Genomic DNA, 17,159 nt, shown 5'->3' on the forward strand with positions numbered 1-17,159 from the left:
ATACCCCATCTGCGCAACTGGAATTTAAAACTGGTTACTGTCTTCTGATAGTTAGCGAAGCATTAAAAAATAATTTAAACTGATAAATAACAGATTGGAGATTAAAATAATAGCAGATTTGTCTCATTTTAATTGAGTAATAAAAACTGAGATGAAAAATTTACTTAAGCCAGAAATATAATTTTACTATGGTAAAATAGATTTTCAGCGATATCTTCAAGAGACTTTTGAATTTTGGCACACTTTGTTTCTCTATATAATGTTGATATGGTAACTAGTAAATGCTGTAAATTGATTGGGCTGACATTTTTGACACACCCACCAAACAAGAGAAAACGCATCTCAAACCCCGTTGCACACCGTTTCCAGGAAACATGTCGTTCAAACCGGATAACGTAGCAAAACGTTGCGCTCCGGTTTGAGCTTGAACTTGCCCCAGATCACACAACTGTACGAATTGCACCATATCTGGGCAATAAACGAAAGTAGTCATAAAAAGCTTAAATTTATTGAGTATTTATCCCACTTTGAATGTGTAGTGTCTGGTAGTTTACAGTTCATCTTATCAGATAGTAGAGGGCAGCATTGCTTGTGTTTAGGGTTCTGGATAACATAATCATTCAACTCGGAAGCTCCGAAGCTTGTATAAAAAAACAACAACAACACACATTTCACATCAAAGCACTGTATCGGAGCTTGTTTCGTTTTCGCCAAAAGCACGTGATCTATGACGTTTGAAGCTCCGTTCTTCTGAAAACCACGTGACTGCGTCAGTATCTTTTTCAAACGCAGTCTCCTTCACATTATTTCACTTTATAATGCGTTACCATTGTTTTTTTTTTCTTCTCAATATCGTAATGAAATATAAAGCTCAAATGAACTTTGCCTATGAAATAACAGGACTGAGGCAGAGTTAAAATAGACAGATCATGAATTTAATTTATACATTTATTGTGTAATTTATTGTGCCAATAAAGTTTCACATTCCGTATACCTGCCTTAGTCAAACTTGGATAAAGCCTGAGAAGTCATTTTGAGAAAGTGATACAAGGATTAAATCAAGCAGCAGGCTTGTTTTTATAAACATTATTGTTGTAAAGTTTGGGGTTTGTTAGGTTGAAAGCTTTCAGAGGCTTCTTTGTTTTCTAATGTTTAAATCAAAACATGTAGTATGAAGCAACACTTATAGTTTGTTGGATATTTAGTAACAGTTTGTCTCTGTTAATCTATCATTCACGTCCGTCTTTCAGGTATTGATATGCAGCTAATAGACTTTAGTGATCAGTGTTGGAGGGAGATTCTGTCATACACTGGTGTTAGATGATCATATAACGTGGACTTTTGGGTCACAACATACCTAGCATTCCATATAATATTTTAGACATTTATTCGAGCATTCCCAGATAGCAAGAACGTTTGGGCCAAATGTGGCTGATAGCTGTCACATTTGGCCTAGGTATGGCATGGCTGAGCACATATGGGCCAAACTTTAACCGTATATGTTTTGCCATGGATTTAGAATTGGAGGGAATTTTCTTTTGCATGACAATTTTTTTGAGGTATATGGTCCAGATGATAGCACACAACTGAGAGCCATATGTGGCTTGGCTATAGCACACCATGGAATATGTTAACTTATGGTTAACATTTGGCTTTTATTTGGAAAAACACATATAAACTGCTGGCAGGTTAGTGGCAGTCCACATCTCAGCCCATTCAACAATGCTATTGGTTGCTTTGTGTCTTCCCTTATTCCTATTGGTGGATTACTGAAATTTTGAAAATATATCTGTTATTTCCTGCTCTGTTTCCTCTTTCGCTGTTAAAAAAAGATGATGAAAAAGCTCCCTGATTAGAAAAAAAAGCTGATTAGAACTGTGTGGGCAGCTTCTGTGGAGCATTCAATGAATGTACTTGAAATGGTAAACTTATTTATTTATTGGCATGTCGATACTTGCCTTTTTCCCATGGTTGTTTACATCTTCTGTGGTAAATAAAACCTATGAACAGATATGAACACCTGTAACAGCTATTATCATTATGAGATGTGAACGCTCATAATGCACAGATTCTGTAATGCACAGAAAATAGTTATCTAATACAGTTTAAAGTTTTAAATAAATATGATTATTGAAATGTGATTTAACATGTTAGGTTTCACCTAAGCAGGTGTTTAGTGTTTTCATGTCTGTATGATCAGAAGTCCAACGACCTATCAGGTCTTTACTGTACAGCTCAAAACTTATTGTAAAAAAAAATCCACTAAAGCCGAGTTTAAAGAACCCACATGCAGTTTAATAAAGCAAAAAGTAATACAAACTAAGCAAAACAAGATGACGACTTGAATAGAACTATACTTGAACATGAACTTGAGCAGGACAAAAACTTACCAAACAACAGATACATCAAAGAAAGCTAGACAAGAGACAATGGGAGCATGAAGGCTATATATTAAAAAACTGTGACATTTCTCAAAGTATCTTGTTTTATTGTTCCACAGAAGAAAGTCATACAGGTTTGGGATGACATGAAGGTAAACTATCCCTTTAAGTGAGAGTAGACTGCTAACAGTATATTGAAACAGATTTAAATAACCAGTCACATACATAGAAACTGCATCAGATCCAATTAATACAACTTTATTTTTGCTTAAATGAAACCTGTTACACTGAGATATACAAAATGACAGACATTTTAACTGATATTTAACATGAGACATAGTACTAACTGTTATTTCATAAAGAGTTCTGGAGTATCTGGGTTTGGTGTTTATCATGTGCACAATGATGATGAAATCATGTTTCAATACTATCTGGAGCTTCTAGGTGGTTTTACTAGCTGGTTGCTTTCAGTAGGTCTGATAGGTGAATACCGTAAGTCTGATCACTCAAGCAATAATAGCAAACCTTTCCTAATTTGAGTCATCATTCATGTCTGGAGCACAAATTGTAATTGTAACAGTAAATACATATAGTTATAGTGATGCTTGCCTTAAAGGGATAGTTCACCCAAAAATGAAAATTAGATGTTTATCTGCTTACCCCCAGGGCATCCAAGATGTAGGTGACTTTGTTTCTTCAGTAGAACACAAATGGAGATTTTTCATCAAATTTTCATTTTTGGGTGAACTATCCCTTTAAACAGACTGAGTTGTCTGGTTCCTGAATACTGAACGCAGCAAAAAGTTCCTGGTCCTCAGGAAAATCTGCATCAAACATGTACAAGAGTTCAGGCTCTGGGCTCAACCTATAGAAGAAAATCGAACCAGCCTCCTGGTCCAGGAACACACCGACTTTTCTGGTGGACTCTGTTTGAAGTGGTTTAGTTAGTGATTCAGTTTTTTTGTCATGAGCCACAAATACATTTTTTGAGCAACATAAACACCACGACATCTTATTGCGTCCCAGACATACGGTGTCATTCGCACCAAACCTCTTGATTCCCTTACATGCCACACCCATGTGCACACCTGTTCCGTTCACATCCACCGTAAAGAAGCAGCGTCCTGACAGCGGCTGGCAGCACAGGACCTGGTTGCACTTGTCAAATCTTTCGTCATTAGCAGGAAGCTGTTGCTTCTCCCTTTTACAAACAGCTACTGTGTTGTTCTCGTTCAGATAGAGGTATTCGTTAGCCGTCTGAGGGTCAAAGGTGAGCGTGACAGCATCTAAAACAAAGTGAGATTCATCAGAAAATGCCAGCTTAAATATCTACAATTAGCATTAGCTATTAGCATATTGTGTGTAGATGACGTAAAATACTTTAGGGAAGTCAAATGCCATATTCCATCTAAAGCTACTTTTTGGTAATTCTTTCGATATTTTAATGCAGGCAGGTTTTTATGAACCTATGTATGTAAATACATGTAAATGTAAATTAGAGACATTTTTGCACTTCTATAAATCCATCTGTCACACCACAAGACCTTTTAAAATGAAATGGGAAAAGGTGTTAAAATGGTGAAGTAGTTACAGAAACTACAAACAGACATTCGTCTACATTTTAACCTACAATTTTGGTGATGATCCATGATTAAACTCACATTGGTACAGTCCTGGTTGGTGACTGCAGACTCCTCCAGTGTAAATTCTAGTTAGAGTTAGAGTTAGGGTTAGTATCAGTTAATATGTTAAGACTAGTATCACACCATTGCACATTTATTGAAGCACAATTTAAACATGAATAGATAGTCTCTCGTTTCACCTTTACAGTAGTCACTACAGTGCTTGTATATTAAAGTAGCATAAAGGAAGTATACTTGAACACAACAGTGAACAATTCACTGAATGGCTAGGAAGAATCAAAGTCCTCACTACAAGTTTCATAGGATCCCGTGGATGTTCATTCCAACCTTCCACATGAACCAATAGCAGATAAAAGCTACATTACCTCAGTGAGGGCTGCTTATACTTCCGTAGACAAACTTTCTTTTCCATGATGTTTCCAAGGTCATTATACTGCAGGTCCAGCTCTCTCAGACTGGCTTTCAAAGATGACAGCAACTTCAAAACTCCTTCTTTAATATGACAGCCTGAAAGTCTATAAAGCCAAATCAGAATTTTGTTTCGATCAGCTGGCCAAGGAATGACATTCATGACATTTGCCTGTTTGCCTATTTCAGGGACTAAGCAGCATAGCCGGTTGGTTTCTGTACATATTATATTTACGCTTATATTTGCATTCAAGCTATACATTTTTTAAAGTGATCCCTGAGAATCAAACCAACTTTTTTGTCAGCTGAACCTCTTTGAGTTAAAATAGGAAGCCCCCCTGAGATTGTAAGTTAAATATTTTAAATATTTTCGTTATCTAAAAACACATTCGCATATTCATGGTTCTCTGATGTCGGTTAATGCATTAATGGTCACATATGACATGCAGCTAAAAAGATTCAATATTTCATCTTTGTTAATTGTTTATATTTTTTAATTATTTATTAATTACATTTTTGTGAATGTATTGTTCATTTTTCGACAGTTTCCTTGTTTTATTTTATTATTATTTATTTATTTGCAGATACAATATATTACTACCAATAACATGAAAATACCAGTCAAACATCAAACCAAAAATTACATCTCATGATTTTTAAACAAAGAGTCACACTATAAAATCAACATTACGTGCGTCAAACACAAACACTCTTTTCAAACTTACCATATTCTTAACCCCTTACAACATCTATTTAACATATCTGTCTGGACCCTGATGTTTGCAGTTAGTTTCACTTACTTCAGAACTTCAAGATGACAGTTAGCGCTCTGCAGCCCAGCTGAGATCATTTTCACTCCTTCATCTTCAAGTTGATTGTCACTGAGGTCCAGGATTTTCAGATTCACATTTGATCCTGAAAGCACATCCTTGATGAGCTCCATGTCCTGACTATGGAGGTCATTGTGGCTGAGGTTCAGCATCTGAATCTGGCATTTGGAATCACAGAAGGCCCTAGAAAGTTGCTTCAGTGCAGACAGTCCCAGACTATTGTGGCTCAGATCAAGATGAGTCAGGTGAGAGTTTGGTGAGGTCAGTAAAGGCACCAGGATATCACAGTGTTTCTCTGTAAAGCCGCTTCCTTTGAGCCTGCAAGTATTGCATTTGAACTCTGTTATGATTTCGCATGTAAACTCTGACTGAGAATATTTTATGATACACTATGAAGATGTTTACAGAAGTTTTCATAATACTTACATAGCCTTTCTGAAGCGCGTGATGGCTGGAGAGAATCTCTGAAATCCTTCTAAAGTGATGTTGAATTTCCTGAGGACAAACTCATCATGGTCTGTATCTGACATCACAAACCGGAAAGCCAGAAGCGTGCACTGGAACAGTGTGAGGGGCTTTGTGGTCCGTGAGCATTCGAGATCTGGCATCTGCAAAAAAGAACTGTTCTTGAGCTCCACGATGCAACGAACAAGACCAAAGCATCTCTCAGGGGACAGATCTTTCCTCCTCAAAGACTTAATGTACTTGGTCACTTTTTTGTGATCTTCTAAACTACTGTCGTCCAATCGAGGCAGGAGTCCTTCGAGTATACATCTGCTGGAATCACACGAAATTCCAAAGAGAAAACAGTTAAAAAGATCCAAGTGTTCATTTTTGCTTTCCACGGCCACATCAATCACGCTTTTGAGAAAATCCGACAAATTAGACTTTTGCCCCATTTTTGCTTTAGTTAATCCCAGGGAGTCTTGGTTTCCTGATAGAAATTCATGAAAAACAAACAAGGCTGCAAAGAATTCCTGGACACTGAGATGGACAAAGCTGAAATGTTTAGTCCTGTTATATCCAGACTTGCACTCAGAGACACAGGTAATGATGCCTGGATATCGAAGAGCTTCATCAGGAGTGATATAATATTTCCTCAAGTCTTCTTTACTGAAGATGGCATTCTGTTCCTTCAGCTTCCAGTAGGCCAACCCTGCCAGTTTCTTAATCAGTTCTTTGTGCTGTATGAGAGCATCTTCTTGTGACACATTTTCCCCTTGATATTTGTTGTGGCTTAACCCAGTCTGAATGAGCAGATAGTGGATATACATTTCTGTCTGATTTGAGGGCATTTCACTATCTTTATTTTGACTTTTAATGATGGTTTTTAGAACAACCGATGAAATCCAACAAAAGAGGGGTATGTGGCACAATATCCACAGGCTCTTATGAGACCTCAGGTGACAGATGACTTTTTGGGTTAGATCTGGATCCTCAAACTGCCTCGTGAGGTACTCGTCCTTCTGTTCATCTATGAATCCTCTGATCTGTGTGACATATCCCTGTCTGAAGATCTCAGATGGAAGCTGTTCAGCTGCCACAGGCCGGCTGGTGATCCACAGGTGTGCGGATGGAAGCAGTTTTCCTCTTAGAAGGTTTGCTAGGAGGACATCCAGTGTGGCTTTTTTAGTAAGATCTGACAAAATGCTGGTTTGAAAGCTCAATTCATTTTTATATTCATCCAGACCATCTAAGATGAACAGAACTTTTCTATCACAGATCCAGTCAGAGATCGGTCTCGCCTCTTTGAACTCTGGGTAAAAGTCACAAAGCAGGTCAAAAAGACTATTTTTTCCCTCAAGCAAGTTTAGCTCTCGGAATGGGAGCAGAAAAACAAGCTCTAGATCCTGATTGGCTTTTCCACTTGCCCAGTCGTGGACAAACTTCTGCACAGTGACCGTTTTCCCAATTCCGGCAATTCCTTTTGTTAAAACAGTCTTCATGGTTGTATTTTCATCCAATGGTGGTTTAAGAATTTCATTGTAGTTTATGATTGTCTGTGCTGATGTGTTTAAATCATTCGTCGTCTCTATCTGCCAGATCTCGTGTTCTCTATTGATGGGGTCTGACTCGTCATTGATGATGAACAGTTGTGTGTAGATCTTATTTAGAGAGACTGACTGTTGTGCACTTCCCTCCAAAATCCTCTCAGAGTCCTTCATCATCCTTGTTTTCAACTTATTCTTTACGCTCTGAAGAGTTTCTAAACATCAGGACAAATCATGTGATAAACAGAAGTATTGCACTTATGAATGAACCGTTTTACTGGAGCAAGAGTCTTACCATTGTTGTTTATTGAGGTAAAGTGAGACACCTGAGTCTGAAAAAAAAACCATACACATCAATATAAACAGTATATATAATAATATACACATAAGCCATATCTTAAATGAGCAACTCAGCAAAATGTACAATATTACAGTATTTTAATGATCAAACACTCACCATATATACATCACCAGCTATTATGGATCCTAGTAAGTTTGGAGCAAGTACTGTGCCACCATTCTTCTGGTCAATTCTGAAGTCCTGAAGATACTGGTTTGAATTTTGAATTGATGGTTGTCTGAGTGATGTAGAACTATTAATATTATTATGTTGTGGAATGTCGTTATGCTGTTGAAGTGTCATATTTCCAAACTGTGTTTCAATGCTGTTACCATCTGTTGCAAAAATAAATACATAATCAAAACAGTGCAAATGTTGCAGTTAAGTTTATTAAAGATGGAGCATTTTCTAATAACAAAGAAAATTATCAATATTTTCCTACGTTCGATATGACTGTTTTTCCATTCCATATTCATTCTCCTTCAGAGGGTCTTCCAACCTCCCAGTTGTTCCGCTGTGTTAGGATAAACGGTTTATGATTCATTTTTATGTTTTAGAATTAATGTTTACATTTGCAAGCAAATATATAGGCCTACATTAGTTTGAGATCTTTTAATGTTTTTGAAACTTTTGCTTTTTTAAAGGAGTCTTTTATGCTCACCAAGGCTACATTTAGCCTATTTGATCAAAAATACAGATATAAATGGAAACTCATACATTTTTTCTGGATTCTTTGATGTATAGAAAATTCAAAATAACAGCATTTACTTTAAACAGAAATCTTTTGTAATATTATAAATTAAATGCATCCTAGCTGAATACAAGTATTCATTCTCACTTACCCCAAACTTTTGAATGGTGCATCACAAAAATATTAAGCAGCAAAAATGTTTTCAAGAGTTCCATAATAATAAATGTTAGTTGAGCGCCAAATCAGAATAACCTAATGTTTGGTAACATGTTCGTTGACCAAACACAACATATTGGGTTTTTCGGAAGGGAAGGATGGGCCGGAACTGAGCGTTACAAATGGACAAACTGGGAACAGGGGTGCTACAACAATGTTCAATATGCAAAAAAGAGCCCGGTCTCATGAAAATGCGTATAAATAGTACGCCAACTAAAAACGAAAACTCGTGGTATTGATACGCAAAAATTGAGTTTGGCGTGCATATGATACGCATGTGTTTGGCGTGCATATAATACGCAGTTTTCGCGTGCATATGATACGCATCTACCCCACAACCCTAACCCTACCCATCGCGTAGCATATACACGCCGAAGTCCATTTTTGCGTATCAATACCACGAGTTTTCGTTTTCATTTGGCGTACTATTTATACGCACTTTCATGAGATCGGGTTGGTAAAAAATGATGTGTGAATAATGAAAACCTAGTATACCCCAAAAACCAAAACAAGACTCTGTAAATGGGCATAGTATCTTGCATCCTTAATAAAAATTTAAGCTGAAAATGAATAAAATCTCCTTGAAACCAACTAACTAAATAAGAAAGAACCAAGTTAACAATTTTTGGTTCCCAAGAACGTTCCCTGTTGGTTAGCCAGGAAAATGTTCTTAACTTAGCAGAACGTTCTTATAAGGTTCCCATAAAGTTCTTCTAACCTCTTTACTCTGATATACCCTGCTGTAATCATCCAGCACTCCCGCGTCCCATATAAGCGGCATGGAAGACGGACGGATGGACCTTAATAATCAGTAGGCTACTACGAACCATGTCTTGTTTTAAACTATTGTTAATCATTAAAGATATCAAATATCAGATATCAATATCAAGACATCAAAGCACATTTAACCATAAGGAGCATTAAATGAGATTATCAATTAATAGGCTATGTAAGATTTCAACTTGTATCACAAAATGTGAATTTTATTTTAACAGACATTAAAAATGAATAACATTTATTTGACTTTAACTAGGATAACGTTACATTAATGTCTTACCACTGAATTAGCGATGATGTGCTTCTCTTTTTTGGTCAGTATAGGGCCTAAACAAAAACTTCTCGGTTAACATCAGTTAGAAGTGTCAAATCTCTCTGAAATCACAATATTTTGTTATCTCGTATAAATATTAATTCTAAGTAATTATTCAATAAAGCGATCAATAAACGAATGTTAGTCAGTCAGTCAGTAAAACGAAATGACCGATTAAGCGCTTGCGCGGCTTTCACTGTTGCCAACCCTCGCAAGATAAATAAGCAACCGCAGCTTACAAAACAAGCCCAATATATATTTTTTATTTTTTTATTATCATCAATATTATTTATCAATTATTTATTACCAATAAATGAACCTGCAACATATTAAACTGAAACCACTCTTTTATCTGAAAAGCAAAATCAGATATGTTATTTTACAAAAATCAGCCAACTACAACAAAGTGAGAACAAAAAACTCATCTCCAATCACCTGTGAGCAGAATAGGATTGGAGAGATGGAAAAGGAGAAAAACACAAGAGCTTCAAAGGGGAGCTGTAACATAGTCACATATTTATAGCCTACTAAAATATTGGCTATTCGAACCAAATATACTCTTAGTAATATAGGCCTACTTGATTTTTTATTACAGCCCATGATAATTAATACATTACAAAAACATTGCAAAAATTAAAAAATTAGGCTAAAAGAAAGTCATCCCACTCCTCTACGTCTACTTCTGTCATCGCTTGGATTACAGCGTCACGCGCCTTCTTTTTGAACGTGATTTTCTCCAATGAGGGGGAGGAGGGGGCGGGACATTTGGCAAATTAAGCTGCAGCATTTATATTATTGCACTGGTTGGCTATTAACTGTGAGCAGACAGAGTGTCAACCAATGCATTGGAGAATATGGCGAACATAAATAAAGAAACGAAGTTGCTTGTCAGATTTCCCTAACAAGCAACCATATTTTTTAAAATAAGCCCAAAAAAACCGCAACCCGCGACCAGGGATTTTTTCACGCAATTTAACAAAAAAAGAAGCCCAAAGTCGCGTATAATACGCGGACTTGGCAACTATGGCTATGAAACTATTTCAGCTATAAAATTGGATTTATATTATAAACAGTACCGTGGTACATTTGAGACACCCATTCTTAATGCTCTAAACTGGCTAACCATTTATTGCTAATTTAATAAATTACAGTTGTGCATTTTTTTTAATTCAGATTTATTTATTCGCTTTATTTAATTCAGATTCAGTTAAACAAAATAGCAACAAAATATTTAACACTGGAAAAGATAGGACAAACAGTACAAATGTAAATAGTAAACTAAAAAAAAAAAAGTAAAAAGAAAAATTCCACTCACTGACTATTGCCTAAAACACACACACACGCAAACACACACACACACACACACACACAGAGAGATAGGCTATTTCTAACATTATAGGGAAATTCCATAAGCGACCTTGCATGGCACGATGTCATAAAATATGTATATTTTTAGAGCACAGCGTAATGTTCGCAATGATATACCTTAAGTTTAACAATCATAAAAGGATAACAAGCTATGCATTATGGAAGGGACATGGTGGAATGAAAATCTTACCTTGGAAAAGAAAAACTTTCGCCGATATCTTCGGAGTGGAAAGACCCACGATCAACGCTAATGTGTGTGGAGCAAAAATCACGGCTCGGGGTTCCTGTGCACTCAAGTTATTTAAAGTGTTTCAACTGTACACATGTCCCATCTTTCCGTGACTTTGTAAAAACGAAAGCGAGAGTTAATAGCGGCGCGCAAATGCACCACCTGCAGCATGGCCGATAGCAGCTGTCATTAAAACGGTGTTCTGAAATATTCGTCGGCACGAGGCGGAGATTCCTTTTGTTATGTTGAAGCGACTAATACTAAACATGGTGTAAGCTCCCGTATCACAAACTATTTTGGACAGCTAACTACGGGTCGAAATCAGCGTCAAATAAAACCTTGATGGACAGTAATGTGGCCTATTAAAGTGTGTTGTTTGATTTATTGAGGCTACAGCTATAGACTTGCCTGATGTATCAGATAAGTAAATGAGCCAAATGGCATTAGATAGCCTATTTTTGTTACGTGCTTCTTCTTTTTTTTACATTGAGAGTCTTTAAAAGTATGCTGTCTGATATCGTTGCCTAAATGTATGGTGACATAATAAAGTTTATGTTGTGATTATTCTGGTAGGCTAAATATTTTTCAGAATGGCCTTAGAATTAAATCACAAATCGAAATGTTTAAAATCTTAATGTTTTCATACGCATGAACAGGAGTATAAACATTCCTGATAATTTTTTCTCTCAAAAGGATATAGTGGGCACAATTAATGTATGAAGTATGATGCACGAATAACGTTTGCTCCATATAGCCTATGTGGTGCAAAAAGGGAGATTGCGCGAAAAACAGCGTTTGAGACTCGTAGCAGCAGATTCAAATTGACTGATACACGTGTTCAGCTGTCACAGGCGCTCAGTTGTTTTGCCCCAAAAATACCTTCATAACAATGCACCATAGAGACAAAAAAGTAAGATTATTTATTTATATTGAATGTATATGTTGTACATATATGTAGGCTATGTACATATAGGCTATATGCATGTATGTTATAGCTAAGAACATACAAAGCCAATGCCAGGCGTAAGTAAAATTCAGGAAAATGTTATTATGACACAGTGAGATTTGGCTTTAGAGTTGCTGGATGTAAGAGGAGTGTCCAAGGTAGGATTTAAGTTCCTTTCCAAAAAAATAAAATAAAATAAATAATAATAATAATAATAATAATAATAATAAAATAAATAAATACATGGGGTAGGCAGAATTTAATGTTTGGGAGGGCCTGGGGGAAAATGAGCGGGCACTAGAAACTAACGGACGGAGTGGGACTTAATATTCAGGTCATTTCAATCTTCTTTTCTTTGATCCTATTGAAAACTAAACCGTAACACAGTGGAAGACACGCATAATAAAACTACCACTCCGTCACAGTCACCAACGTACCCATTGCCAAAATATGAAAATCATTCACAATAGCCCCAATCCCTAAATACTGCTGCAGATTACAACACGCTACTCGAACTATAAAGTTAGAAGCTGTGTAGAAAGAATCTCTCACGCCAGGTCACTAATGCACGTCTGTTCAACTAATATGAATACAAAACTCAGACGTGAACTTGTGTATCAACAGTCACTCAAGTCATACCATACAAGAGATCTGTAACTACAACCTGTCCACATACAAAACCTGAGTAAGGTTTTTAAAAAATTCCGAAACAGGAGTCATTTATCTGTATATTTTAATTTTCATTTCATCATTCTAGTAAATGTACAAAGATAGCCTATTCAAGGCACTGTATTTCCTCATCATATTTCCTCAAATATATTAAAAATAATTAAGGTGTATAAAATAAATAGTATTCAAAAATGTCATGCTTGTGATTTTTTATTTGTCAATTCGTTATTTAAATTAACAGGCCTACAGGCTATTAGGTGCAGTTAGTCGCCTGCGTCAGTTGCAAATATTAGCCTATAAAAATAATCTTTGTGAGGACGATTGGCAACAGCTGGTTTTAAATTATTTATACACCACACACTAAACGACTGAAAACACTGACTGAGCCCAAATTACATTCATAATCGGCCTGACAGTAGTGTAATCCCGGCTTTACAGAATGAACCGGTGTTGTGCCGAATTCTGCACCCCTGCCAGATTATGCACCCCCTCGTTGAAGTCGCTACTTGATTGCTTAATCCCAACCCCACACCTAACCCTACCAATACTAGGGGGTGCATAATCTGGCAGGGTGCAAATATCGGCACTACACCGGATCAGCCTGCGCTCGGAACTGAAAAGTCTCACCGTTACTTGCGGGCCGATGGAGGGGTTCTTTCCCTCGTCAGTGCGAGTCCTTTTTCCAGGATTATGCATTGCTGCTGTTTGTCTAACATTTTCTAACACACAAATGCAAATTATAGGCTAACTGAATGGGTGAACACACACGAATTCACAGGTGCGTTATGCCTGAGACAGCTTGTATAACACCTGCCTAAACACAGCAATCAAGAATTATGCAAAAACACATTTGACTTATTTTAGTGGCCTATTTGAGATATTATAATAGTTTTGTAATTGTGATAAAATAGATTATACAGTAATTATTTCACAAATATGCCTATTTAAACAGATTTTTATTTAGTACAAAATTGAAAGTCACACTTGTGGTGATCCCGGTCAAAAATGACCGACCTACAAATAACTGTGGAGGAAATTTAATTTTTATCTGAAATTGTATTATTATTATTATTAGCTTTATTGTACCAAAGTGTGTTCTTTTCTTCTCTAAATGCCTCATCGGTATGCTATTTGATGAGATGAGAGATAACAGGAAAGAGGAAATCTATAGGCGCGGTTAGCGGTCACATTACATGCCTACCGCACCCGAGCCCAACTGAACCGTGCTCTGGACCACCTATTCCGGGGAGGGCAAACGAGCCGCGCCCGGAACGATCACACTAGTCAAACGAACCGGGCTTTGGGGCTCAAAACGCCTAGTGTGAGTACACCCTTATTAAAAACGCATCTAGGGGACATATTTGGATACCTTAAATTTACATATTTTGAATATGCATTATGATTGGATGAGATAGAAGCATCCTGGTTTTATTAGGGTATAAATACTGAGTTAAAGTGTTCCTTCTTTTGTCGCAATCCACAGCCAACCCTGAATGACTGTATGAATGACCTTTCCTGCAAGAAAATAAATCTTCAAAAGACTTTTTGTCTCATACCTTTATGGAAATGGAAAATCGCCACAACACTAAATAAATAAAATAGATTATACATCTCTTGTTATGCTATGTTATCATTATATATTGTTACATATCTCTCATTATGCTATAAATATTGGATTTGATGCAGAGTATAAAGCTTTAAAATATTCTCACAATTAAAGCTCATTTAAAGTGTTTAGAGAAAACAGACAGAAAGAGTTTTTTTTTTTGTTTTTTTACATTTTAAATGTTCCTCTTATTCAGTTTTTTGTTGCATGTGTTAAAGTCACATTTTTTTATATGTTGCAGAGTTCATTTTCATCAGTGTTTTTACAATTTCTAATTAAGATATAGGATAATTTTTTGATAAATCAGAGATGGCCTTTACCCAAAAAAGCATTTATCTGGAGTGCATAATCTCAAAATGTTTACTGGTGTACGAAAAACATCTGGGTATCATCAATATGCCTCTCTCTGGGTTGCACTGAAAAAAAAAGTAGTAATAATTTTTACTGAACAATTACTAGTAACTTTCACAAATAATTACAAAGAAATGACAAGTAACACACCAATTCATGGAATTTTGAAGTATAAAGATTGAAATAGTATTTTCTTGTCATGCATACTACAATAATCTTTGTTGCTAAACTAATTTTTACAGTGTGTGTTTCTTTCTGTAACTGTAAGCAAACAATAAAAATAATGTGTTTTACTTTATCAGCTAACACATTTTATCGTTACACAGTCCCACAGTCACAGCCTGTAAACTATTTTTGGAGCTATGACCTACTTTCACTATTAACAAGCGCAGGATGGTTTTGGTATGTGCTTTTGAGAAAACAGTTGAGATCAAGGATCAACTCAGGTATTGTTCTTTATTAATAAAGTATCTAAAACCTACTGGACCTTATTCATTCTTTCTGAGCAAGACATGGTCAATTTTAGTCAATAACATAAAATTATGAAACTTCAGCATCTTCATCAGCACATTGCCAATTTTCCTCCTGTATGGAATATATTCTGGTTTAATATTCCACTAGATGACTGCACTTCAGTCAAAAGCCTGATAAAAAGAAACAGCCGTTATAGGGATTACTTCCTTATGTTCTGAATTAGCCCTATTAGAAGGTAATTAACTTAACACAGCCCTCATATTATAAAAGTGACCAAATGGCATGCATTAGCAGCCTATAGGAGCCCAGTCCTCTCAAACAGACCTGTTACCCATATATTGGACATGCAGCAGTTGCGAACCACTGCTCTATAGTGCAGTGAGAGACTGAACACAATAACAAACTTTCAGTGCTTGAAGTGCAGTTAAATGTTAAATTATATCCAAAATGTTTCATAAATAAATAAATAAAAATAGCAGCCTTAAAGTGTTTTAAATCAAGTACACATTACTTCTAAAAAAAAAGCAGTAGAGCAAGTAAAACGTTAATAAGAAAATTAAACAAATAAATAAAACAAATGACAAAACCAGAACCAAGGGTACTTGGAGTGGTTTTCAAACAAGCATTTTGCATTTTTGACTGCTCCGTTGCACTCACACAACAGCAAACTGCCCAAATACATGTGAATTTTTAAAAACAGCTCTACATGGATTTGCATACCAATTTGCATGTGTTTGTTACCTGATAAACTACCAAGAAATGCCTCTGGCTTGCCTTCTTTGTGCATCCTGCTGCTATCTCGTCCACAGGTAAACGACCCAAGTAACCGGATCCCAATCAATGCACCTGATTCAACTCATCTCATTGGTAGAGATTCCAAAAGCTAAAATGAGTGCGTCAGACAAAAGAGACATGCACCAGTAATGTGGTTGGGAACCACTGTACTAGAAAACTACTATTCCTGCCAGGGATGTGCAAGTTCTTCAAGGGCAGGGTTTTAAAAAAACAAACAAAAAAAGGCATCAGGGGCAAAAACACATTCACACACTATTGCTGCATAATTATCAAAAGTGGCAGTGTAATGAAGTCCTTTCCCGTCACCACCATTTTGCGTGTTCTTGAACTAACTACTTTCACTTCACATAAAAGGCCTCTAGGTGGGCTCCATTTGACCAACTATGATAGTTTCATCAAACAGTTTTATCATAAACAGTTGTATCAATATGCAGTAAATAAGAGTAAATTGAACATTACTTACAATTAATGCAACCTCTTCTGTTTTAGCCATTTCACGTTTGTTAAAATAACAAAAACAAAACTGAAAGCAGTGGGTAGACCCAAGTAGTTTTCAACTGACTTAAGACTGAGAAATTACCACTGCATATCACATAATGATCATGGTGTAAAAAATATATAATATTATTATTACATATGTTACGTTATTAAAGCTTTATTTGTATTGGAGAAAATAGAACTTATTTGAACCTATGTACTTGTAACAGGAAGAATTGTGTACTGCCCCTTTAAGGGCAGCCTGCCCTTTTTAAAAAGCCTGCTTATACACTTAATAAATAAGTTTATTAATAAATTAGTTGTGCATGACTTTTTACCTCATTAGCGCGATCGTAACACAATGCTGCTTAAAACCTCTCTAAAATGTATTTTGAAATGCACCTCATCATATTAATGGAGTGATTTCACAAGTAGCCTAAATCTGTTTGTCACTTTGACTTAAGGATCGGGATCGAACATTTGTGCTAGACGTCTTCGACAGGGAAGGCAGTTTTATCTTTGGAAATTAAGATATATACATATTTTTCGTTGATTTCTGTTCATTTCAAACATTTTGGCAACGCGTGGCTATGCATGGTGACTCACCTCAAAGTGTTTCTGCTGAAGGCTTTCGATCGGTTAAATATTTAAAAC

General features: G+C 36.2%; 1 protein-coding gene and 1 long non-coding RNA gene across 2 annotated transcripts; both read right to left on the reverse strand.

The window, feature by feature from the left end:
* Nucleotides 1-3,128: 3,128 nt before the first annotated feature.
* On the reverse strand, nt 3,129-9,632 carry LOC107653162 (NACHT, LRR and PYD domains-containing protein 3-like). Its single transcript, XM_016439808.1, has 9 exons — nt 9,558-9,632; nt 8,036-8,107; nt 7,711-7,928; nt 7,549-7,585; nt 5,689-7,468; nt 5,233-5,580; nt 4,390-4,539; nt 4,043-4,089; nt 3,129-3,667 (listed from the first exon to the last, which is right to left on the reverse strand). Exons 2-9 carry the CDS (start codon nt 8,067-8,069, stop codon nt 3,129-3,131), a joined length of 3,153 nt encoding a protein of 1,050 aa, XP_016295294.1. The 5' UTR covers nt 8,070-8,107; nt 9,558-9,632.
* A 5,141-nt stretch (nt 9,633-14,773) lies between these two features.
* Nucleotides 14,774-17,159, reverse strand: LOC107653185 (uncharacterized). The gene is made up of 3 exons (XR_001630193.1): nt 17,112-17,159; nt 15,975-16,116; nt 14,774-14,824 (listed from the first exon to the last, which is right to left on the reverse strand). It is a non-coding gene; the product is annotated as an uncharacterized LOC107653185 (long non-coding RNA).

The sequence above is a fragment of the Sinocyclocheilus anshuiensis genome, unplaced genomic scaffold (genome assembly GCF_001515605.1).
Source record: "Sinocyclocheilus anshuiensis isolate Anshui unplaced genomic scaffold, SAMN03320099.WGS_v1.1 scaffold211, whole genome shotgun sequence".
NCBI lineage: Eukaryota > Metazoa > Chordata > Actinopteri > Cypriniformes > Cyprinidae > Sinocyclocheilus > Sinocyclocheilus anshuiensis.